The sequence below is a fragment of the Anser brachyrhynchus genome, assembly GCF_964034855.1.
Source record: "Anser brachyrhynchus genome assembly, chromosome: 2".
In the NCBI taxonomy this organism is placed as follows: domain Eukaryota; kingdom Metazoa; phylum Chordata; class Aves; order Anseriformes; family Anatidae; genus Anser; species Anser brachyrhynchus.
Genome location: NC_137695.1, coordinates 84,635,153 through 84,657,683, shown reverse-complemented (window position 1 = coordinate 84,657,683; position 22,531 = coordinate 84,635,153). Strand labels below are relative to the sequence as shown.

The 22,531-nt window shown below is 37.4% G+C and overlaps 1 protein-coding gene across 9 annotated transcripts in view; it reads right to left on the bottom strand.

Annotated features, from left to right (window-relative positions):
* Positions 1-22,531, bottom strand: part of CTNND2 (catenin delta 2) — a 645,658-nt gene that overhangs the window by 505,027 nt on the left and 118,100 nt on the right. For all 9 annotated transcript variants that reach the window (XM_080578781.1, XM_080578780.1, XM_080578782.1 and 6 more), the window contains exon 2: positions 17,954-18,087. In XM_080578781.1, coding sequence (XP_080434907.1) covers positions 17,954-18,082 — 129 coding nt within the window. In that variant the 5' untranslated portion in view covers positions 18,083-18,087. The remainder of the gene's footprint in view (positions 1-17,953; positions 18,088-22,531) is intronic.

Genomic DNA, 22,531 nt, shown 5'->3' with positions numbered 1-22,531 from the left:
ACACACCTGCTGGGCTCTAGAAGCAACACATTTCTTCTGTTTCTTTACTTTTCAAAATAAGTGCTGGAAAACACGGTGAATTCCTCTGATCTCATAAAGCCGGCTTGGGTCTCCCTGAGCACATTGGTGCAAGCAGAGCATTAGCCTTCCCAGGCACTGCCTGCCTGCTAACACACTGAGGAATCCACACCTCTAAAATCCAATCGATCCATTACCCAGCGCACACAAGTAACAAAGTCTTGTTTAGAACAACTTCAAGAGATTGTGATAAATGTCTGTTAAAGCTTATTCTGAAAATCAAGTTATTCTAATTCAAAAATTGCATGATAACATCCAGAGGTCCCAGCAATAGACAAGGATGCTGCTGTATGGGGGGGGGGGGGGGGGGGGGGGAGAAAAAAAAAAAGCTAATAGAGAAAAGTGATCTCTACACAATACACATGTTCTTTCCACAAAATTCAATAAAGCAGACCTCATTTAAGAAACAAAATTAAGACATGGACATGGTAAACGGATGACAATTCTTGCTCTGCTTCATTAGGACTAAAATTAAAAAGTGCATAAGTGACCAATACACAGTAACCAACAAGCTTTAAAATCTCATCCTGATATAAAATCTTTGCTTTCACAAGCTCCAAGTCTTTATTCAAGTATTTTAGAATGTATTCAGTACTGCATGATCCACTGAGAACAGCCCCCCCTCCCCCCAAACACTGCCAGATGATATCTTTAATCCAAATCCAGACAGTATCTAAGAAGGAAAGCATATTCGTTGATGTAACCAATAAAACTATTGGAAAAATACTAAGTTTTTTTAAATAAACTCTCTGAAGACAGTACAGCTTGACCAGCATAAGAAAATGCAAAACACACTTCAGTTTTATTGACAATGATGCAACAGAAGGAAATTGGGCAAGTAAACTTTAACGGTAAACAGACACTGTTGAAGAAACACCGACATATAGTACATTAGACAATATAAGCTGCAGCAGGTTTTGCAGAAAACTTATTATTATTACATTTCCTTCCTGGGCACTGCTTGAATACACAGGAGCCAATAAGGTACAGAACAGAACTGAAAAAAAAAATCCATTAAAATAGCACAAAAACTAAAACAGTATGGGTGAATAACATCTCAGTAAACTACATGATGCCAACCAAAGGCAGTTAAGTATGGATTTTCTTTAAAGGACCAGGCATTTCTCAGGATTTGACCTGGTAGGAAGGAGTGGGGGGAGGGAACGGGTATTGGTCTACAGCTACTCTACCAATAGTCAAATAAGGTAGACAGAAACAGGTCACAATCCTGCTTGTGTTGCATGAAATCCTAACCTGGCATTAGAAATTCCTCTAAATAAGCCCTAAATGAACAAGAACCATCTCCAGCACGAACAATCTTTATTTTCATAGCAACCACTTAAACATGATGGAGATAACAATCAATGTACTACATCCTAAAGTACATTACTGCAAGTATTACATTGTATTTCTCCCACAGCTTTAGAAAGAGCTGAACAAACACCAGGAAATACCTCGCTAAAGCCAAGGATTAACGCAAAGAATTGTCTCCTGCAGACCTGGTTGTGCATTCAGGGAGTGCTTGGCCTTTCTCTGAGCCACTGAGACCAAGCAGGTCAGCCAACCAGCTTATGCAGCAGCCTGAATAGTCACTCAGCTTCATTTATTAGGAATATCTTGCCCTGATTTCCAGTCTATTTACCCATATGCTACACACAGACTACAAGGCGATTAATTTTCTTACTGGAGGCATAACTGACTTGCCTGCCTTCATTTTTTGTGTCACCTGAGGTTCAAGTCACACAGGCGGATACAGAGCATCTACAAATGAGTTCTGAATCCTCTGATGGGAAGGTTCAGCTGCCATGGTATAGCAACCTTCACCACATTAAAGTGTGCAACATAGTTTTTGTACCTATTTCGCTCTTTGTCAACTATTCATCTGATACAGTCAACTGATACAAACTGAACTGCCTACCTTAAGGGACCTATACTGTTCTCTTCATGTACTTATACACAAAACCTGTCTGAAATTTAGGAAGAAGTTACTATCACCAATGCAAAAAAAAAAAAATGGAGCTAAGAGATTGTGAAGAAAATGGATCTGTTACATAAAGTTTGATAAAAGATATCAAATTTAAATGTGAGGCTACATTTACACTTTTGTATTATTAACTTTAGGAATGCTTTTTTTTTTCCATGTTGTTGTCCTTTAACTATTTAGGTCTGGTCAAGTTTGAGAAGTAATTGCTTGGCCTTTAAAACCTGCTTAGAAAGCAAAACTTTCATATAACAACAAAGATGGGAGATATCGCCAGGAAACAGAAAAAAAAGTAGATCTTACCAAAAACTTCCAGTAACCCATTCTGCATTCACTAGCTTTCTCCTTCATCCACCAATCCTGTTGGCTGATTTATTATTCCAGACCTTATCCCTTAACACAAACATTACAAATTAATGAGATTATTCTTCAATAATCAGCTTTCCTCTGTCTCTAATCTTATTTTTAAAAGTGTTAAAAACTAAACTAATCAAATGGGCGTAATTATTAAGCCACACTACCCTCCTTCAAAGTTTGTTTTCCACAGTCTAGGTACAAAGGTGTAAATTTGAAGGAAAATAAGTGCATTAGAGTTGAATTAATAATCTTAAAACTACAGAAATTTTGGCTGTAAGTTACCTAGTCTCACCTCCCACTAAAAATACAATCATTTCCAAAACCAGATTGGGACTGATTCCTGAAAGCTCAGGCTCATAGCCTCTCTGGGTCACCTGTTTGAATACTACAGTAGCCTCTACAGTAAAGTTTTGCTGTGTGCAGTTTGACCTGACCAAGCTGCCATTTATAGCTATTGCTACTGGCTGAACTGCATGCCACCACTGAGAGAAGTTTGGTGCCATTATCTTTGTCATTCCACTTGAAGTTATTGTGGGCTAATGTAAGAATCATCCCTCAGCCTCATCTTCACCAGCCGAGCTCCCTAAAATCGCAGCTCCCTATCATCTGCTGTTACATCATGTGGTCCAGGCCTCTCACCGTTTTGGTATCCTCTGACTAAACTATTTCCAGATTCTCACCATCCCCTTTGTATTGAAGATTACCAAAACAACACACAGCTGTCTAAAATCAGCTTTATCAGCTCCAAGCAAAAGTGATAACAGCTTCCTTCAGTCCAGTAGTCATGTTCTTCCTTCCTTCTAATGTAGCCCAGTATGCAGTTAATCCTGTGCACTAAAAACACACCGTCTCATATCATCTCATATTCAGATTGACATTCATAATGATCCAAGGTGTTTTTCAGCAGGGCTGTTACTCAGCCAGATGCTTCCCATCTTGGGCTGATGCACTGGGTTCTTCCACCTCAGATGCAGAATTTTAGTCTGTTTATTTTTAAATCCACAAGCTTCCTGTTGTCTCAGTCCCCAGGTTTCTTAGGGTCTCAAGATGCTTTAAGATTGAAGTTGTACTTCACCTTTCCAAGCATCACCCTAATTTAACATCATTCACAAATTTGCTGAGGGCACATTCTGTTCAGTTCTGTCATCCAAGTCATTAATGAATCGAATAGCAGAAGAATAAACCCTATAAGAATCCCACTTATTACTGTCTGCTAAGTAGACAAGCTATTGATTACTACCCTTTCAGTCCAGTAGTTCAGCCAATTTTCAGCTCACTTAATACCCAGCCCATGCTTCCTCAGGTTACTGTTGACAAAAATGTGGGAAAAGGTATCATAATATAGCCTTAATAAAGTCCTAGTTACAGCATATCACCTATTCCCCCATCATTCACATTGCCCTAGAAAGCAAGACATTGCCTAGATTAGCCTGATATTGATTGCACTTAAGAAATCTGTGTTGACTCTTTCCATTTACCCTCTTGCTCTTCACATGTCCAGAAACAAGTGCCAAGCAGATGCGTGCCATGATCTTTCTGGGGACTGACACTGACCTGACACAGCCTATAGATCCCTCCATCATTCTCCTTATCTTTCTTAAACACTGGTATAGCGTTAGCCTCCTCCTTCTCAGGACTCTACTCAATTGCCATGTTATTTTTTTCTCAGATGATAGCTGCCTTGCAATCATATCACCTGAAAGAACTCTTGTCAATCTTCACATAGAGTCCTAAGAAGCTGAATATATCCACTTTCTCTAAATAGTCCCCCAAAGTGTGGCTCTTCCATGTTGTATTCTCTTGTCTGGAAACAGTTAAAAACCTGAGAAATTCCTGCCTTTTCTGTGTTGTCCATCATTAAATTGCTTCCAGTGTTCATCTCTGGACATACCTTTCTCTGGGTTTCCTTCTGCTACTCACCTAGTTGTAGAATTCTTTCATTTACAGAACTTCTACTTTATGCCCCCAAATTCAGCTCCAAATAGCCTTTGCTCTTCTTGATTTTATCAGTTTATCTTCTCCAGAAATAACTTAGAAATTAAAGTTAGCATATGAAGCACACTGCAGCAGAATTGCACTCAACTTCTAGATCAGCATGTGTGTAAGGTTAGACATCATAATCTATATTCTCTGAAAGAGAACAGGCAAGGTGAATAGCTGTAGGCTTGTTAATCACTGTCACAAAGCATTGCACATTGAAACTTTCATCCCACAGGGAGTGTGTATGCCAAAGTTCTGAAAAGTATCTGGAAGCTTTGTAGAAAAAAAGAAACAAAAACTGATGAGTTTTTCCTTACTATAAAATAAGTGATGCACCATTAAAAAAAAGAATACAGCTGGTGTTGATCTTATTAATTCGCTTATTAAAATGAATGGGACTGACTTAATTTGTTTCATACTATGCTTTTCAGTAATGAGCAGAAGTATTTTGAAAATAGCGCAGTACTTATATATATCTAAACCAAATATTGATCTTACAGAAAAAAGAAAAGCAATGTTAGAGCACAACTTCAAGGATACGTTGTCTCCATAATTTAATGACTCTTTCAAGCACATACTGAGAAAAGAGGCTAAGAATAAACATAGCCAACTAAGAAGGAATATGTCAACAATATTCAAATTAAAAAGAATTATTTTAATTTCAGTAACTGCTGCTTCTTTGTCAACATTAATCCAATCCTTTCAAATGTTAACCTGAAGCTTCACAGTTTTCTTAAGTCAGCCCATTCATCCATAGCTTACTGATGAGAGGTAAAACCTCTATCCGCAGTTCTCCCTTTTGAGGTAAAGCAGCTTAGTGATCATAAAAGAAAAAAAAAGGCAGCAACAGACACACACATTGAAACCTTAGTCTGACAAAATAGGAAGTTTAACAAAGTATCTAAAATACTGAACAGAAAAGATGCAAATTAATGTGCTTTTAAGATACTTTCCTTCTCTGTATGCAGATGCACTGACATACCAAAGGAGCCACTGCTTGTCATCATACAAGCACAAACCGTGCAAACAGTGCACTTATTGCAGTAATATTCAAGTATATTATCAATGCAAGATCCAAGAACCCACCCCCCCTTTTTTTTTTTTCTAAAATATTTTTTTAAATATTGAGCCAGAAAAAGACGAACACCATTTACGGTATGACGCCTTCATATCAGGGAAGGCTTGTAATGAGAAGTATTTGCTGTTAGAACAACCTAATGGTGAAAAAAAAAAAAAAAAAACAAGGTCAAGCATCCAGGTGCACAAGTCAGACCAGCAGAAAAGGTTGCATATCTTTTTCCTTTAATAGTTGGTCTCATAAGTTATATTACCTATGTCTATAAATCTTGCATTATAACTATATAACGACGGCTTATCTTGTCAAAGAAAAGGCAACAAAAAATTCTCAAGGGACATTAATTACATATCATTCAAATTTACAGAAAGAAATCGTAAAATAATTCCTTGCAAGACCACAGATGAGCTGAGAGGGAGTAGATACAGTTGTCAATGCAAGAAAATCAGGAGCTAAATTGTGGTGAGAAAAACAGAGAAGGGTAAGCTCCACATGAATCTTAATACAGTTGAAAAGGGGAAGGGAACACATCGGTTTCTGTTCAGATGCAACTGAAGAAAACCAGACAGATTCCTCTTAATCCATTTGTTCCCAATGCATTCAGGAAAACACGACTAGATAAGGTCTTCAGAAACCAGCAAAATGTACCAAAAAAACTGACAGTGATAATTCTCTTTCTCTCATACTCTCTCTCAAACAATCTAGCAAAATGTTAAGTCTCATGCCGTGCAAGGGAATACAGCTGCACATTACCTACATCCCACTCTGCCAGAAAGTACTTTTTCATTTGTATATATACTTACAGACTCAAAGAATAAACTGTAGTTCATTTTCTGAAGGTGAATGACAAGTGCCTAATGGACTTATCATTAGCCTCCAAATACTCACCTGCTACTAAAGAAATAAACATACTAATTTGAGTCATTAGCTTAGCTCTTCTGCATGTACAGTGGCATTGCTGTGGCTTATGCTATCAATGAATTTGTATTTCTGTGTCTGAGAGTGAATCTGCTGCGTTAAAGTACAGTGCAAGTAGCAGTGTCAATTCGGTATCAGCAAACAGGCAACATGTCAAACCTCACTCCGTGGCTATCAAATTTATTACAGACAACTGTCCTTTTCCTACAGTCCATCATTCAGCCTCAGCATGAAAAACCTCCAAAGAAGGTGTGCTGGTGCTGCAAATAAACTGTGGGATGCTTACAAATCTTTATAGACTGCAGTGGGGAAAAGTCACAGTTATGTACACCTTTTATGATGCTTTTCAAACCCAATATGCATCACTGCGGTACATCCAGTCCTGCTTCCAGAAACAGAAGTACTTACTAGTGTTATACCTGGTTTTGCAATGCATTTGTACATATAAAAAGAGAATGATGAACCCACATTATTAATTTAATCCTAAGAATTTAGGCATGATTTAAATAAGGTTTCAGAACCCACGGGAGAATGTGGAAGCAGGAATCAGAAGTTGGTTATTTTATATGTATAGCAGCATACATAGCAGTCAAAGGCTTCAGAGAGAAAGATGCTTGTTCACCAGAGCTACTCCTAAGTCCCTTCCTGCAGTTGTAGCCATACAGAAAGTGCAAACTATCACAGGTTTTTCCATGACTGACAGCCTTCAGCCAGTAGAACAGTATCTTAGAGCTGTACCGGAAGATCGCCTTAAACTGCAGCAGGAACACAGGGTCTATGGTTGGTCTCTGCCACAGTTTGTCATAAACAAACAAACACCCTAATCCAAAGAAACATGTACTTTCACAGCACACACTACTGAGAACGTGTAGAAAGAGGAACACCATCCTCTATTTTCTGTGACCTGAAGCAAAGAGAACAGCATAAACTGTGCTGGAGCAGGTTCTCCTACAGAAGCGTTGCTTTGTGAAATAAAAACAGAAGTTTAAAAAAACAGTTTGACTGGTCCATTTTTTCCCCTGCAAACAAAACAAGTATTCCCATGTTAATTCAGAATGATTCAATTCTAGAATGTCAAAGTTTCGAATATTTCAATACGTTAAAAACTGTTATGCTACTGGTTGACAAAAGAAAGAGGTAAACCTTCCATTTTATCAAACCTATTACGAACCTGAGAATTTTCAAGTGAATCTGCTGAGTTGCTATGAAGAACCAGGCCCATTTATAGCATCAGATGCAGTTACCCTCAGGTGCTCTGTCAACAAAAGCTTCAAATAATGACCTACACTGACAATGAAGTGAACAAAGATGGGTGTAACTACATATAGGAGAGATAGCATTTAAAGAAAAAAAAGCAACAAACAACTACTTTGAGAAAGGAAAACATTACTTTCCATGGGAACCAGTTGTAACACCTGAAGCACAAATATACTTCAGTAAATATACATTAAAAACATAAATAGGATTTTACCGAGATATATTGCTGTGTTGGAATCAGATGGATGCCGAAAACAGGATATTTACCAGTTTCAAGACAGCGTTCTTAAGTATACCTATGTACAACAGAACTATGAAGACTACGAAATACATAGAAGTGAATGGATAAAGTCGGGATTTTTTTCCATTCTTTTTTTTTTTTACCAGTGAAAAAATGTGTTGAAAAATGCTTATCAATGTGAACAAAAACTAAGAGACTTCCTAGATGAAGAGGCTGGTGATGGTATACAAAAGTCCTGATTTAAATCCTAATTACACAGCCAGACATGTAATTGCAGTGTTGCTGTCTGTTGGGGTGGATAGATACTTGTGACCAAGGGATAACACTGCAACATGAGTTGCACAGGCTACTGTGATGGAATACCACATTAACCAGCATGATGCCATTCCAGGCAATTATTTTGGAGGGTGCTGGACAGCTGAGGAAGTGAGGCTCAATGCAGACAGGTACCAGTTATACATACGTGGAACTGTGAAAAATGCAGGGAAAAAAAGAAAAAAAAAAGTCTTATGAGGACTCAAGGAGAGCCAAGTATGGAAACTGAATGAACACAGATGAAACCTGAGAAGCACAGCACACATTTTGAAACAACCAAGAAGCTACTCACTGTGTGACAATCCAGACTAAAGAAATTGAGAGAATACTAATGGAAATAGAAATACTACTTTGTATGCTGTCAAGTAGATAACCAGTGGCAGTTTTTCACTGACAGAAGTTGCTGTCATAGGATATTATTACCTACAAAAGTAAATTTCTGCACATAAGAAAGAAAGATTTTGTACCACTATAGGTAAGATAAGGGGACAAAGGGCTGGGAGTGATCAGAGAATTCCCCCACACACACCCCCACAAATCCCCATCCACAGCAAAGGAGTGCTCTGAAGCGATAAGTAGAGGCTACATGGTCTTAAGGCCCTGGGGAGAATAATGAAGTGATTGATCACAACCATTGAAAAGGAAGTTAAACTCACCTCAAAGCTGAAGGAAACACAGGGGTGCCTTTGTTTTAGACAAATCCGCTATACCATCAAAGTATTGCAACTGTTTGCAAAACTGCTTGTCCCTGATGCACAGAAACAGACCAATGCAAAACCATAGCAAAGCAGAACTGGGTGTTTAGCACAGTTAGATCCTTTGCTGTAGAGCCCAGCCATCCCCTCAGCAAGTGACTTTGCCGGCTGTGATTCCACCTACAGTTAGCGGCTGATGAAGCAGCAACGCAAGAGCACAAATGGGAGGCAGGCCAGCAGAGCTGAGCCCACCCCACCTGCCCCAAGAGCCTCACTGCCCAGTGGCTGCTGGCCTGGCACAGCAGCTCGCCCTGGGGCTCAGAGGGAGGGATGCGTGCCCCACTGCTGAGCTTGCTGGGCAGCTTCACAGGAACGATGTTAACAAAGTGGTTCAGCGTGGCACCAAGCTCGCAAGAGCTCGGGGCTGATCCTTGTCAGGCTTTCTCTGTCTGAACTTTGCTTGGCCTGTCTGCAGCTTTGTTTTACTTGGTTTAGCTGTAGCTGCAATTTTTGTAATTGAGCAAGTGCCTATGGCTAATTTGTTATGATCATAGTTTATATAGATCACAGTATTAAGCAGTTCTTCTGTGTACAGCAAGGTATTTAACGCCACTGCAATGATGAGAGACCGGCCTGATGTGATAGCACTGGCCTCAGAAGTGGAAAAAAAAAAGTGCAGCGCAGGCACAAAGGGATAAGAGGTGGGCCACTGGTTGGCACTGGCGACCTTATGGCTATAACGACGTGACTGGACCAGTACTGGGAGCGTGTATGTGGCTAAGATCTACACAAGGTACCAAAATCAAACAACAATAAGCAAAGGGCTCTGAAAAGAGCTACGAACTTCAGCTTCTTCAAACCCACATACTCCTTCCTGATGTCTGTGGGTGCTCAGCATCATGGTGGTGAGCGTATTCTAGATAACAAGATTCATATTTATATTGTTATCTGTACTGTAATTGCTATACTCTGATAAGTGTAACTTCTAATTAAATTGTAATTTGAGTGCACTGCTGTGTCACTGCGCTAAATCGAAATCCTCTGCAACTGCAAGTAACTTCAAATTAATTAAGCTTGATATTATATGTTAAACCCTCCACATGTGGAATATCCAAAGGAATGTGGTCAGAGAGTATTGCTTGTGACAAGGTCTCAATAGCAATGAAAAAGATATCCCAGAAGACAGGTTTCCACATTTAAGTACGCATAATCTCATCTCATCTATCCCTTAAATAAAAAATAAATAAAACTTCCAGAAAAGTCTTTAAAAATAAAAACAGCAGAAAAAAAGCTGCCCTGGGTCTTAGAATTTGGATTTGCTGTTTGTGCAGAAGAGGAAAATATATGTACAAAGGTACAAAGAGTAACAGGAAACCCATGCAAAACCAGCGTGGCTCCACTGTTATATGCTATGGGTTATACAAGTAAAACCTCCCTCCGAAACAAAGCGAGTGACCTTCCACCAAAACCGCAATTTAGACTTGAGGGAAAGAATTTATGAATTAAGCAGTTTGTCTAGAACTTTAAAAAGCTGTGAAGATTCTTAGCAAAGGTTAAAGTCTTTTGCTGGCCTCTTATCCCTTCACAATGGAAACGTTCTGATCAGAGGCAACTGTAGAATAAGTTTCTGTCACCAGAAATTTCAGAGATACACTTCATCTTCACTACAAAGGAAGGAAAAAAAGGTAAGTGCATACTACACACTGTTAAAAATAGTTTATCATGTGATTCTAAACTGTTTTAATATTATCATAACTACATAAGTAAAAGACAAGGTTAAAACATATTTGGGTAGTAATGCACCTTAACTCTCAAGTGTAGATTTATTTTACATTTAAACTTAGCGTAGCATTTGCTGGGTTCTAGTTTTTATCATTTATGGATAAACAGAATTGTAACATATTTTATCAAAGCGTAATACCCGTAGTGTTCAGCTACCCATTAAAGTAGATTTTTCTTAGAATAAAAAGATTTAAATTACCCACAGAAAGATAAGAATTCCATTTAGCAGTAAATGCATCAAGGAGTAGAAAATGCCATCATGTGACAAAACACACAGAAACAGATGGGAAAGCACAATGGAAGTATTCAAGTTTTCAAAATGACATAAAGGGAACAAAAAAAAATAATAAATAAAACAATGATGAAAATTAAATCCCCTTCAAAAATCCTTTTCAAAACTGAAGTTGTAAAAGTAAGCTGCCTGAAGAGTACTAGCAAGGGAAGTTAAATGAGAAGGGTCACTACGGGACCCGGGGAGTGCTTTTACTATTTTTCCTTCATTTCCAGAGAAGACACAAGAAATTAAAACAATCACTAACTGAAGTGTTCCCAGTTTAGTCTTTTAACAGCACATTCTTTTCTATGTAGAAGAGGTATGCTGTCTTGGAAAGCCAGAAGCCTTACAAACTTATTTTTCATGCAAATAAAAACTGATGTAGATTGATTTTGCTTAATAAGCATAGAAGGAGAAAAATACCAAAACCAGATAAATCAGAGGAACATCAAATATACAGAAGCATGACTTTGACAACTTTCAGAGAAGGAAGTGGGGCACAGCTGGGGAAGGCACACCCAAATCTCCTGCTACCCTGCACATTTTGCACATTTAAACAGAAATGTTACATTAGACTTTCTGAAGCATTCTAAACACTGCAAAAATAAGTTAACCCATGGTTTGAAGTATACTTTTACACCAGCCTTGCTAAAAAGCCCAGCTCTTGAGAAGAAATAGGCAAACTGATCCAATCACCACTCCCTCCTCCTCCAAAAAAAAAAAAAAAAAGCAAAACAGCTCAACCTTCCTTATCACAAAGCTGCCTTCTAATCTTTTTGAAGAGTTGTTTTCAAGCCATTCAGCTCCCCAGCAGCATTCCCCTCATGGCTGCATAAATCCACATGCTTCATTCAGCACAAGTTCAGTAGCCACTCCTGAACATTTCAAGTTCAGTTGGGTCTTCACAGTGACTTCAAGGTAAGATTGAGAATCTACGCCAATAGCATGGTTAAAATACTTGAGCTTAGATGTGAAAATATTTTAGATGAAAAAAAAAAAAGCCCCAAAGAATTATATCAGAGAGAAAGATCAGTAGTGTTAAACTGTTACAAAAGTAATATATTAAAATTCCAATTCAGAGCTCATTATTATATTGCTTTCTTAGGGTATCTTTATTCTGAGTTTGAAATTCTTCTACTAATGACAAAAAAATGAGTTGAGGCAGAAGTGCTTGTGGATCAGAAAAAGTGTGTTCAAATTCTGGCTGCATGAGAACAAAGAATATTTTGCCTTTACAATGCCCTTTAATAGTGCTTTAAATTAGCATTAGACTGAGCTGTCACTAAGTGGTATTTTACCCAGCTTCTCTGAAATTCTTGGCTTTGAATTACTAATTTTTCAACACTGCTTTAAGTTAAAATAGCATAATATTTAACTAATTTTATTCTCCTAATTGGCATTTTCTTCCTTCTCCTCAAAGATGGTCTTGGTGGGAGGTTGTATTCTCTCAATATCCTTCATTACACTAAATCTTCACAGAAGCCTTTCCACTCCTAGCTCATCTCCAACAATCTGTAAAATATGTATTTTAGATTATCACCCCATCCCTTTTTCCAGTAAAGTAATTTTTTAGTTTCTTTATACTCCATTGTGTACAGCTTCTGTGTCTTTGGGATGCCTTACAGAATACAGGCTTCTGAAAAGGAATTACTTGTTTAGGTCTTTACTCTTTTAACACTGCCATTTTCTGCGAAGCACAACATGAATACACCCATGGCTGCTCCACAGTGCTCTATGAAAACAGAACCAAATTAAATCAAGAACTCAAGAATCCTACAGAGCAGAGCATACAATATATTAAATGATTTTCTTCTTCACCAGCCACTGTGATGCCACTCTTCAATACTTCTGCACTTGACTCCAGTAGTGGGAATCGCGCATCTCAAAAGCCATGCCATCAATTTGAGAATGTATCTAGGAAGTGGCAGCTGTACTTGCACAGCCTCAAATTTCAATAGTAAGTTGGTCCATCCAGCACCTTAGGTAAACGGTGTCTGCTGTATATATACTTGTGATATTCAAAACATATCATACAGTCAAGTTCCTGTTATACTGTATTAACATCTAAAGTTAATATATTAATGAAAAGTAAAGATGGCAAAAAGGAAGAGGAATATCTCTGAAATATTTTTTAAAACTCCATTGGAAACAAGTGAGTTCTATAACTAAAGAAGTAAATACATTGGCATGCTACTGAGAGAGATGGTGAAAGAAATATATAAATTGAATATAATTAGTCTGGGTCTGAAACAGAGCTGCCAAAGATTGTAAAGGCAAAGACGGAGTCTGATGTTTGAGGGCAAGAAAGACATGAATATATCATAAATGAACCTATTTGGAAAAGCTACAGAATACTTCAGGTTATTACACTAATTATTGGTTCCTATAATGAGATTTTATTTTGATGAATATTATGCATTACAATATGGCATTCAGTTTAATACGATAAACAGCTGCAAAAGTCACTCTGTGATCTGATTTGCAGCTCAGCACTTGGATGACTGTATGAAATGAAGTGACCTGCTGGTCAGACTAAATGATTTCCTAACAGTCTTTTGTCCTTAAAACCTTAGAAAAAATAGCCTGAATTCAACCATTCACTTAAATTCATGATTTCTATTCTGAAACTTCTTGCATGATATAAAGACATGACATAAACAATCTGGCAGAACCAAGAAAAGAAAGGAAATCTTTCAACTTTTAGAGCCATTTTCTATCTGCAGTTTTACTTACATATATAAAACGTGCATAACACATATAACCGTTTCCAAAAAGTATTAATACCAAATAAGTTAACGTAAGTCGTATGTATTATTTTCATTTAATACTGACATGCATTACAAGGCTAAGTTATTATTGTCTTTTGTTTGGCTTTAGGCCAGTTTCAGCCAGAATTTCTTGACAAACAGGTAGTTTACTAACGATAATATTGATAAATATTTTAAAGTATCAGAAGTTACTTTAGAAAAAAAAAAATCTAAGTCTTACAAAGCTGGGAGAGGTTTAACCCTGGAGATCACTCTTTCATCCTTGTTTTAGTAAAAAAGCCATCAGTAACGATTGCAAAGCCAGAGACATCTGTTTTCTCTGAAATCAGCAATATGATTTAAATAACATATTAATCAATCATTTATTTTAATGGTGTGAGAAACATTCCAACAATGTAAGAGGCTAAGCTTTTTTTGGAAGGGGAAGGGAAAACAAACATCTGAAAAAAATATTTTGATTTGAAATAGGTAGATTTCAAAGCAATTCAAAAGAAAGATGAAATGTTACACAAGTTGCTCTTTACACAAGTTTTCTGAAAGGTAAAGGAGCTGTTCTCTGGAACAGGCTACTACTAAGATGGTGAAAGAAACTAAATATAAGTCACAAAAAAAAAAACAACAATGCAAATATATGATACTATTTCTGCACTGAGTATAGATGTCAGTTCTTCAATAGCTCTCTTGCTCTTAGGAAATTATTTTATCTCACGTTCTTCAAGCATGTTCACAAAAAAAATAAAAATCTGCCATAACAAGCCTCTACTAGGTCACTGTCACCAGACTCTTCCTCAGCTTCCAAGAGAACTGTTTCTGTACACCAGGAAGTGAAGTACTGTCAACCACAGACTTCCAGGAAAAGCATTAGCTTTACTACATATTTACTCAAAAGGTTCTCAAGCAGCTATTTCTACATTCAAAACAGTATTAGGGACAGCTCTCTTCCCACAAACCTTTTATCACCAAGTGGGGTCAAAAGCCTCTTGCACAGATGAAAATTCCCAGCCAGAAACATACCACGCTTTTTGCAGAAGAAATAAATTCTTCTAGTTGCATATATGTTCTCAGAAATCATAAAATCACATCTCATTTTGTTGAAGAATTGTTCTCATACTTACAGATATAAAAGCAGATGACAATGCAGAAAAAGGAATGGCCTAATAATGTTTTCTATAGCCTGCGAAACATTTTGCCAAATGTGTTTGCCACTATATCATAACAAAGAATAAGTCTTTCTTCATACAGATATTTGACCACAATTTATCCAGCATGGAAAACTGAAATTGTCTAGTGATTTTAAGAGGGCTTGATGCTTTCTCCTTAAAAGACAGTATTCTGACAGGAAAAACAAACAAACAAACAAAAACTTTCACAGATGTTCTTAACCCACAGAAGTTCTTATTTATGAGGACAGCTTGAAAACACCTAAGCTAAATTTCACTGCCTAGCATCTTGTGATTTCTTAAAAAATATGGTGTATTATTCTGACCTCACCTTCAGCAGTGCTTGTTGACTTTTTAAAAGTTTGAAACATGGGACAAAACCTGGGTTCATACTGTTTATCCGTTGCTTCTTTTCAATTGTTTCTTAAAAGTCTGAAACTTGAATGTCATTCAGTGTGCTAGTTCAGGGTTAAAACACAAAAGAAACGTCTTATATGTCAAAGCAAGGAGCACAGCAAAACTTCAGATTTTCCAAATAAAGTATTTGTTTCACATAGGAAATTTAAGTAAAGCAAATATAGCACCTATGACATATTCTCTTGCCTTCTTTTACATATCCTGCCTTCTTCAAAGAAGCACCCATTACAGTCATCAATATCAAAAATCCCACAGTTTACTCTGTTGCAGTCACTCAAAAATACCTAGATATTTAATGAGAAATAACATATGAAGGTGCCACAAGTGTTTCAAGATAATTTTAAGAAGTAATGCCACTTTTTAAAGTTAAGAATCAGCACAGACAAAGAAGAAAATGGTCTATATTTGATTCATCCAAACATAAAAATTACGAACTCAATAATTCTTTTTCTTTACTAGCAACACTTTTGAAAAATTGCCTGTTTGTATTTCTAAAAATTGAAGTTTATTTTTGGCTACAGTCACAAACAAAGCAAAATCACATACCAGGCAGTCAAGCCATTCATTCATTCTTCTAAAAAGCAAGGGATAGCCATCTGAGCAGACAGAGACTTCATCTACTCTACTAATGTTGAATTAACACAATGCATTTCATCTGCCTGCAGCATGGGAACGATGGCCCAGGATTCCTCCAATGAAACACTAACTAATGGAAGCCTGTCAAAACATACACTATATTATGGAAAACAAACAAACAGTTTGCTCTTTCTAAACCTTTACTACAACGTAGAAAGATAATATTGGAGTAACATGGCTTCCCAGTACCGTGGCTGAACGTAGAACCATGTCAAACTGACTTTGCTGAAGTAACCATATACTCTGAGGAATGAATTAACATCCCTGAAAAAATCAGGCTCATTTTTGAGCTTAGTATACACAATCTTCCAGATTCAAGATGGATCTGACTACAGATCACCTATCAAGAAGGAAGTTCACTTAAAAGAACACCTGTCACATTGGTATACTCTGTACCACAACGATTATCTTGTTAGTCAGCAGTACCTTAGGTTAGCTGTCTAGGCTGTTCTTAGTGGTAAGGGAGTGCAGAATTCCTTTCCTGCAGGCTCCTTTTCGCTGTGGTTCACAGGAATCAGAAATAACTTTGATAATTTTTTTTTCCAATTAAAATCCTTTTTGGACAGTGGATTCAGTGACAATTCCCTCTAGTACTCACTGATTTATTGTTTTGTTTGCTTATTGGTTGTTCAGTTGCAAAATATGACTAGGCATAATCTAGCAGCACCATCACAAAACTCACCAACAGAAAAATACTTCTCACTATTCCATCCCGTGTTTCACATTCCAACAGACAGGTACAGTCTATCTTCTACCCATGTAACTTCCATGTACGTTCTTTCAACATCAGAAAGTCAATAGCCAAGGCAAATACTTTTCTTGGTAATAACATAGTACACCACAGGCTGAAACACTGGTCTTAAATGGTTTTAAAACACAATCACATGCACAGGTAACACTACTGCCCTGGAAGAAGACATACATTAAAACATTTAAACCATGGTAAACCCGACACAACAGCATGCCATAAATCCTAAGACAAAAATCCACTTTACTACCATTCTTCCTTGCAATTGCCTTTAAAGGAAAAAAAGAAAAAAGAAAAAAGACCTCCCCCCCCCAAAAAAAAAAAAACATAAACAAAATACAAATAACCTCTAACACCTGAAAGAGATACTTGATATGTATCAAACAGAAAAAAATAAGAGCAAGGTCACATTTTTTTTGTAAAAGGCCAATGACTGGAGCGGTGTTAGATATCATAGACTGAATTCATGTATTAATTTCACTCAAGTAGCAGTGAATGTCTTCAGCAGGTAAGTTCACTACTTCATAACACAAGGAACAATTTAGCAAGAGAAAGTTGACTAAAAGCAACCATCATATGCCTCTTGAGGATATCTGCTTCTGCTGAGGCAAATGAGGTAGTAGTGGGGATCAGGTGTTTTCACGAACTAGAATACCAACCATCTCCTCATGTACAAAGAGGCATTAAGCAAAATCTGAGGGAATCAGCCCACCAAAATTGACATAAAAATGTCCAAATCCATCTTTCTAGAATCATGCAGAGTGTCACACAAAAGGTCTTTCATTCAAAGATTTCTACTAGTTTTGGTTTTAACTTTCTAAGGCCAAAAGCCTCTGTCTATACCCAATTTTGCCCTCATCTCATTTCAAGTTGTGCATACGATAAAAACATTAACAAGCATATGTTAAATTTAATAATCTTCATATTCTTTAAGATTTTACCTAAAAAGTCTGGAATAACAGTTTTTCAAAGCTACTTGTTTGTTGGTAGCTCTTATATGCCATGCCACATGCAGACTGCCAACAAGAAAAGCAGACATCTTTCAAAAGCACCATTCACAATAAGTAAATGTGCAGAATAAAATGAACAGTTCAATTATATTGCATCTATCATAGGACAGTACACGGAAGCATACTGACACGAAGAAATATTTCACATTCTTTGCAATTTGCATTTGCTAATGAAATTATTTGTATACCACCTCTGCAACCTTGCTAAAACCATTAAATCACATTATTCTCTTATAGAATGCAGATGCAGCACTTGCATACCTGTTCTTTAACTGAAGCTAGAATGGCAGAGGTTGTCTCAGTTTCCGAGCCATCGCCGTTGGATGTGTTCAACACAGGACTAAGGGAACTTGTCTTATCAGAAGACGAGGGCTGATCTGGCACAGGCATAGCTTCTGCAATTTATGGAAAAACAAAAGAATGATTTTGTTACAAGAAAGCCTATATATATATATATAATAATAATATATATACATGTCAGAAATAATAATAATACTAATTTAAGGAAAAATGTAGAACATACATGCATCTGTTGTATAATACACACATAATTAATTTATAACTTATTTTAAACTATAAATACATTAAAAAAGTGGTTTCAAAACAAAATATTAAAATATCTCCCAGCCTTACTCTTAAATATTCATGACAATACATTTGGAGAATATTCATATCATTTATATCTGTGATTTTTGTATAGTATTCCAGTGGCAGTATCCAACACAAAATTACTGTATCATGAAAGTAATGAATCATGAAGTGCTTTGCAAACAGTAAACCAACAAAAGATACAAGAGAAATATAAAACTTCTAGTGTTCCTAGAACTTCCTAAACTGAGTGACTATTTCATAGGTATTGTATTTGAGGCCTAAGGTGACTATGTCTTCATTCTAGTCTAAAAGGCATTTTTGACAATATTTTATCAAAGTATTTTTGAAAAAAAAAACAAAAAACAAACAAAACACACAAAAACAGCACACCAGTTCTTAAGCCATTTTTGAGACCTGTTACAAGAAAAATGATTCTTTTTTTTTTTTTTTTTTAAAAAAAAAGGAGTGACTGTAGTGACTGTGGAAAGATATATCTTTCTGAAGGCTAAGCTATAGAATAGTACCTCTAGTTAAATACCACTACATGCATACCTCAGTAGCAAAGTCATGCCACTTCCCAGAACTAAGTGAGCAGAGAAGTAGCATGCATCTTTACGCACAAGCAATTTAGGAAAAGATCAGACCCATGTGGGAGATGGACAAAATTATTTTGTGGAACAAAACTGGCCCACAGGCTGTCAGCTGGATGGCCTTCCTAAAGAGCAGTGGGGAAATTCCCAGGGATGTCATCAGCAGGATAATATGTGCACAGCAATCATCATTCACATCAGTGGCAAAACTCCTGCCTTTGCTCCACCCTGCCGTTCAAAGCCCATGTTTCTATAAAACATTTTTTTTTCTCTTAAGCAAAATCTCAGGCTAGATTATAGTTTACATATTGAAGCACAAGATTATAAATCAGAAAACATTATTTTTAATTAAAGCAGCTACATATTTCCATATGACTCTTTTTGTAAGCAAATCAACTAAAGTGGTAAATACTGATTTTTTAGCTTTGGTAACGTCATTGCTCCGGATACATAAGTAGGGTTTTTGGGGAGGGAGAGAGTGTACGAACGTGTGCACATGCATGTATGCATGCTCAAGGGAGGGACTGTAGGAGGAGCTCACCCATCACCTCACCTAAGGGACCGAGTCTAACAAGTAGTACTGGGAAGTTACACCAGGGTGGGGGGAAGAGAGGTGTCTTCTCCACATTTTCATTTAACCAGTTGTCTTCTCTGTTTCTCAATACCAGAAACAATAATTTGAAGTTCATGTTAATTGGCAATATACCTAATTAAGAAAAATTCCTGGACTCAGGCCTGGTTTTGGCCTGTGACACTCTCCAAGAGCAATGCCAAATGAGGCCAACCAAGGACTGGTGGTTTTCTACTGCTGTTAGGTTTTCAGGAATGTGGGGGAAAATGAGCCTGCATGAGTTGCTGGAAAACATTTACCTGCAACACAAAATACTTGCCTGGCACAAGCACTCCAAAATATTTAAAGTCTACGTGTGAGAGACAGTAAGGATCAATGGGGAAGCCTCTCGGTGACCTTAAAAGATGCTACAACAGCCATTTCTCTGTGTTCAGAATGATTACATCAGTGTGCTACTGTGTGTGTTTCTATCCTGAACTTTTTTTTTTGGAACCATATTCAACTTTTTTTTAATTTTAATTTTCAGGCAGATTTTTTTTTTTTGGTAAACCCTTTGTTTCCACGGAAGAACACTATGTTGCTAAAGCAGTTTTTGAAATTTTGCAAAAACCAATTTAAGTGGGAAAAAATCTGGTAACACAACCAACTGTTGCAATAAACTGTAAGTACAGCTTATTGCAACAATCAAATAGGCTCAACATCTGGACTGAACAGTAGCTAATATACAGCCACTGCATGTTTCCAGGATTTCTGTTTTTGTTTCATTTTGTTTGTTTGTTTTTATTTGGAGCTTGAAAAATGATTAAAAAAAAAGGCATGTCCTGTTTAGCTAGAAACAGAGAAATCACAAGCAATGTGCCTGATGTTAAAAGTAATGTATTGTGCACCCATTAAAACACTTCTTTTGGACAAAATATAATTTTTAATTTCTATGTCATTAGTTCAGTTTATTACTACAGGTATTTGAGATGGAAAGATTGCAACAAATTGCATTTAATTAGATAATGACATTGAATCTTCAGCGTGACTTTATCCAGCTGAGGTTTTAATATTATCTGTTTCAGCATTTTTGCAATACACAAATTTATATGAGAAACACCGTGTAGAAAGAAAACGGATAATGTGTTTTCAAAAATAACTGAGAAGCTACTGTACTAAAGGTAGTTATGTTCAAAAAAATCATACATGGATCAGCAGCAATAGCATTGCTCAACACTTAACGGAGCAAAGGCATGCACTTGCACTAGTCCACCTGATCAGTTTAGGTACACGTTTAATTCAGCTTGGTCCTCAGTATAAGAAATTGGACATTCTTGGGTCTTATTGGGACTTAAAATTGATAGTACTGAAGAATTACAGACGATACAGCTGAAAAGGACCTCCAAGTTCCCTACCCCACTGCCAAACCTCCTCAACACTGTAGATTATTTTTTTTCTGCCCAAGTAATCTGGAATATTTAAGACACATAATCAGTCCTTCACAACATCCCTTGCTGAAGCCTCCCATGGCCTCCTCAGTCTGTCTCAGGTTTCCACCCACCTTTCTGCCAGAAAGCTTGCTTTACTGCTTAATATGAGCTTTTCCTAGTACAATTTAAGTTCCATGTTTCCTGTCATATGTACAATAGACACAGAAATTGAATTATTTCATCAGTCCTCTTCAAAAATCACTAGCATATAGGATGACTATCATACCCTTCCTTCTGCTCTGGGCCCTTTTCTTAGAAAACCCACCCCAATTATTTTCATCTTCCCTCACAAATTAGGTTTGATGATGATAAGCCTTTAACCGACATACAAGGGCATTTAGCACTAAAAACAAATGGAAAAATAGAGCAAGTAGAAGAAAAATAAAAATTAAGAAGCCTAACAGAGTACAACATAGCCGAATAACCACAATGTAAAATAAATCTGTTGTATTTAATTTCCACAACAGCAGCACTATTTCATACCAGTGTCACAGAAAAACAAATGAGATTCTGTAAGTCAGAGCATATACATGCTCCTGAGAGAATCAAATTCAAATCTTGGATGATCATAGATAGATGAACAGGAAAAATACTACTAGCCTGTTGGGAACATACTGGAAGTCATACATAAATAATTCATGTATTCCTGTACCTAATATCACTGCTGAAATTCTGCTTGGAGTTTGAACACACACGCACACACACATAAACACACAGAGAATTGTCTTTCTAAGATTATCTGAAAACTTCACCTCAGTTTTCATGGAGGGAAAGAAAAAAAAAAAAAGCTATACATCCAAACAAAAACATCTTATCCCCACTGTTGGCCTTCAGGTACCCAGGCAGCAGCAGGGGGCTGCAGGGCCGCTGTGTGAGGGGAGGCCGGAGCTGCCCCATGCTGGACCCAGCCTGTTCCGGCCAGCTCCAACGGCCCCACCTGATCAAGGCCGGGGGAAGCGTATTCTGATTTTTGTCTTTCTCACCATCCTACTCTGTTTTTCTTTGACAATACATTAAATTAATTTTCCCCAAGTCAAGTCTTTTTGAGTCTTTTGCTTAGGACAGTAACTGGTAAGAGCTCTCCACCATGGAGGTGACAACACTGGCTTTTCTGTCTAATTTCCTGTTGAGGAAGGGGCGTGAGACAGTGACTGGGTGGTGGCCTGGCTGCCACCAAAGATCAACCCACCACACCCCACATACTCTTGTTGACCTGAACAAGAAAATTAGACAATAAAATTGATTAAATTCCACAAGAAACGCGAAGTTCTGCACCCAGGAAGGAACAACCCCAGGTATTTGGTGAGGGCCACCTAGCTAGAAAGAAGTTGTGCAGAAGAAGACCTAGGAGTCCTGGTGGACACCAAGTTGAACATGAGTCTGCAATGTGTCCTTGCTGCTACATTAGCTAACAGTATTCCTGGCTGCATCAGGCAAAGTATCCCCAGCAGCTCAAGAGACATGATCCTTCCTCTCAGCAATGGTGAGGCTGCACCTAGAGTATGTGTCCAGCTCTGGGCTCCCAGTACAAGAGAGACCTAGACATACTGGAAAGAGTCCAATGAATGCTACCAAGATAGTCAAGGGACTGGAGCACCTCTTCTTTGAGGAGAGGCAG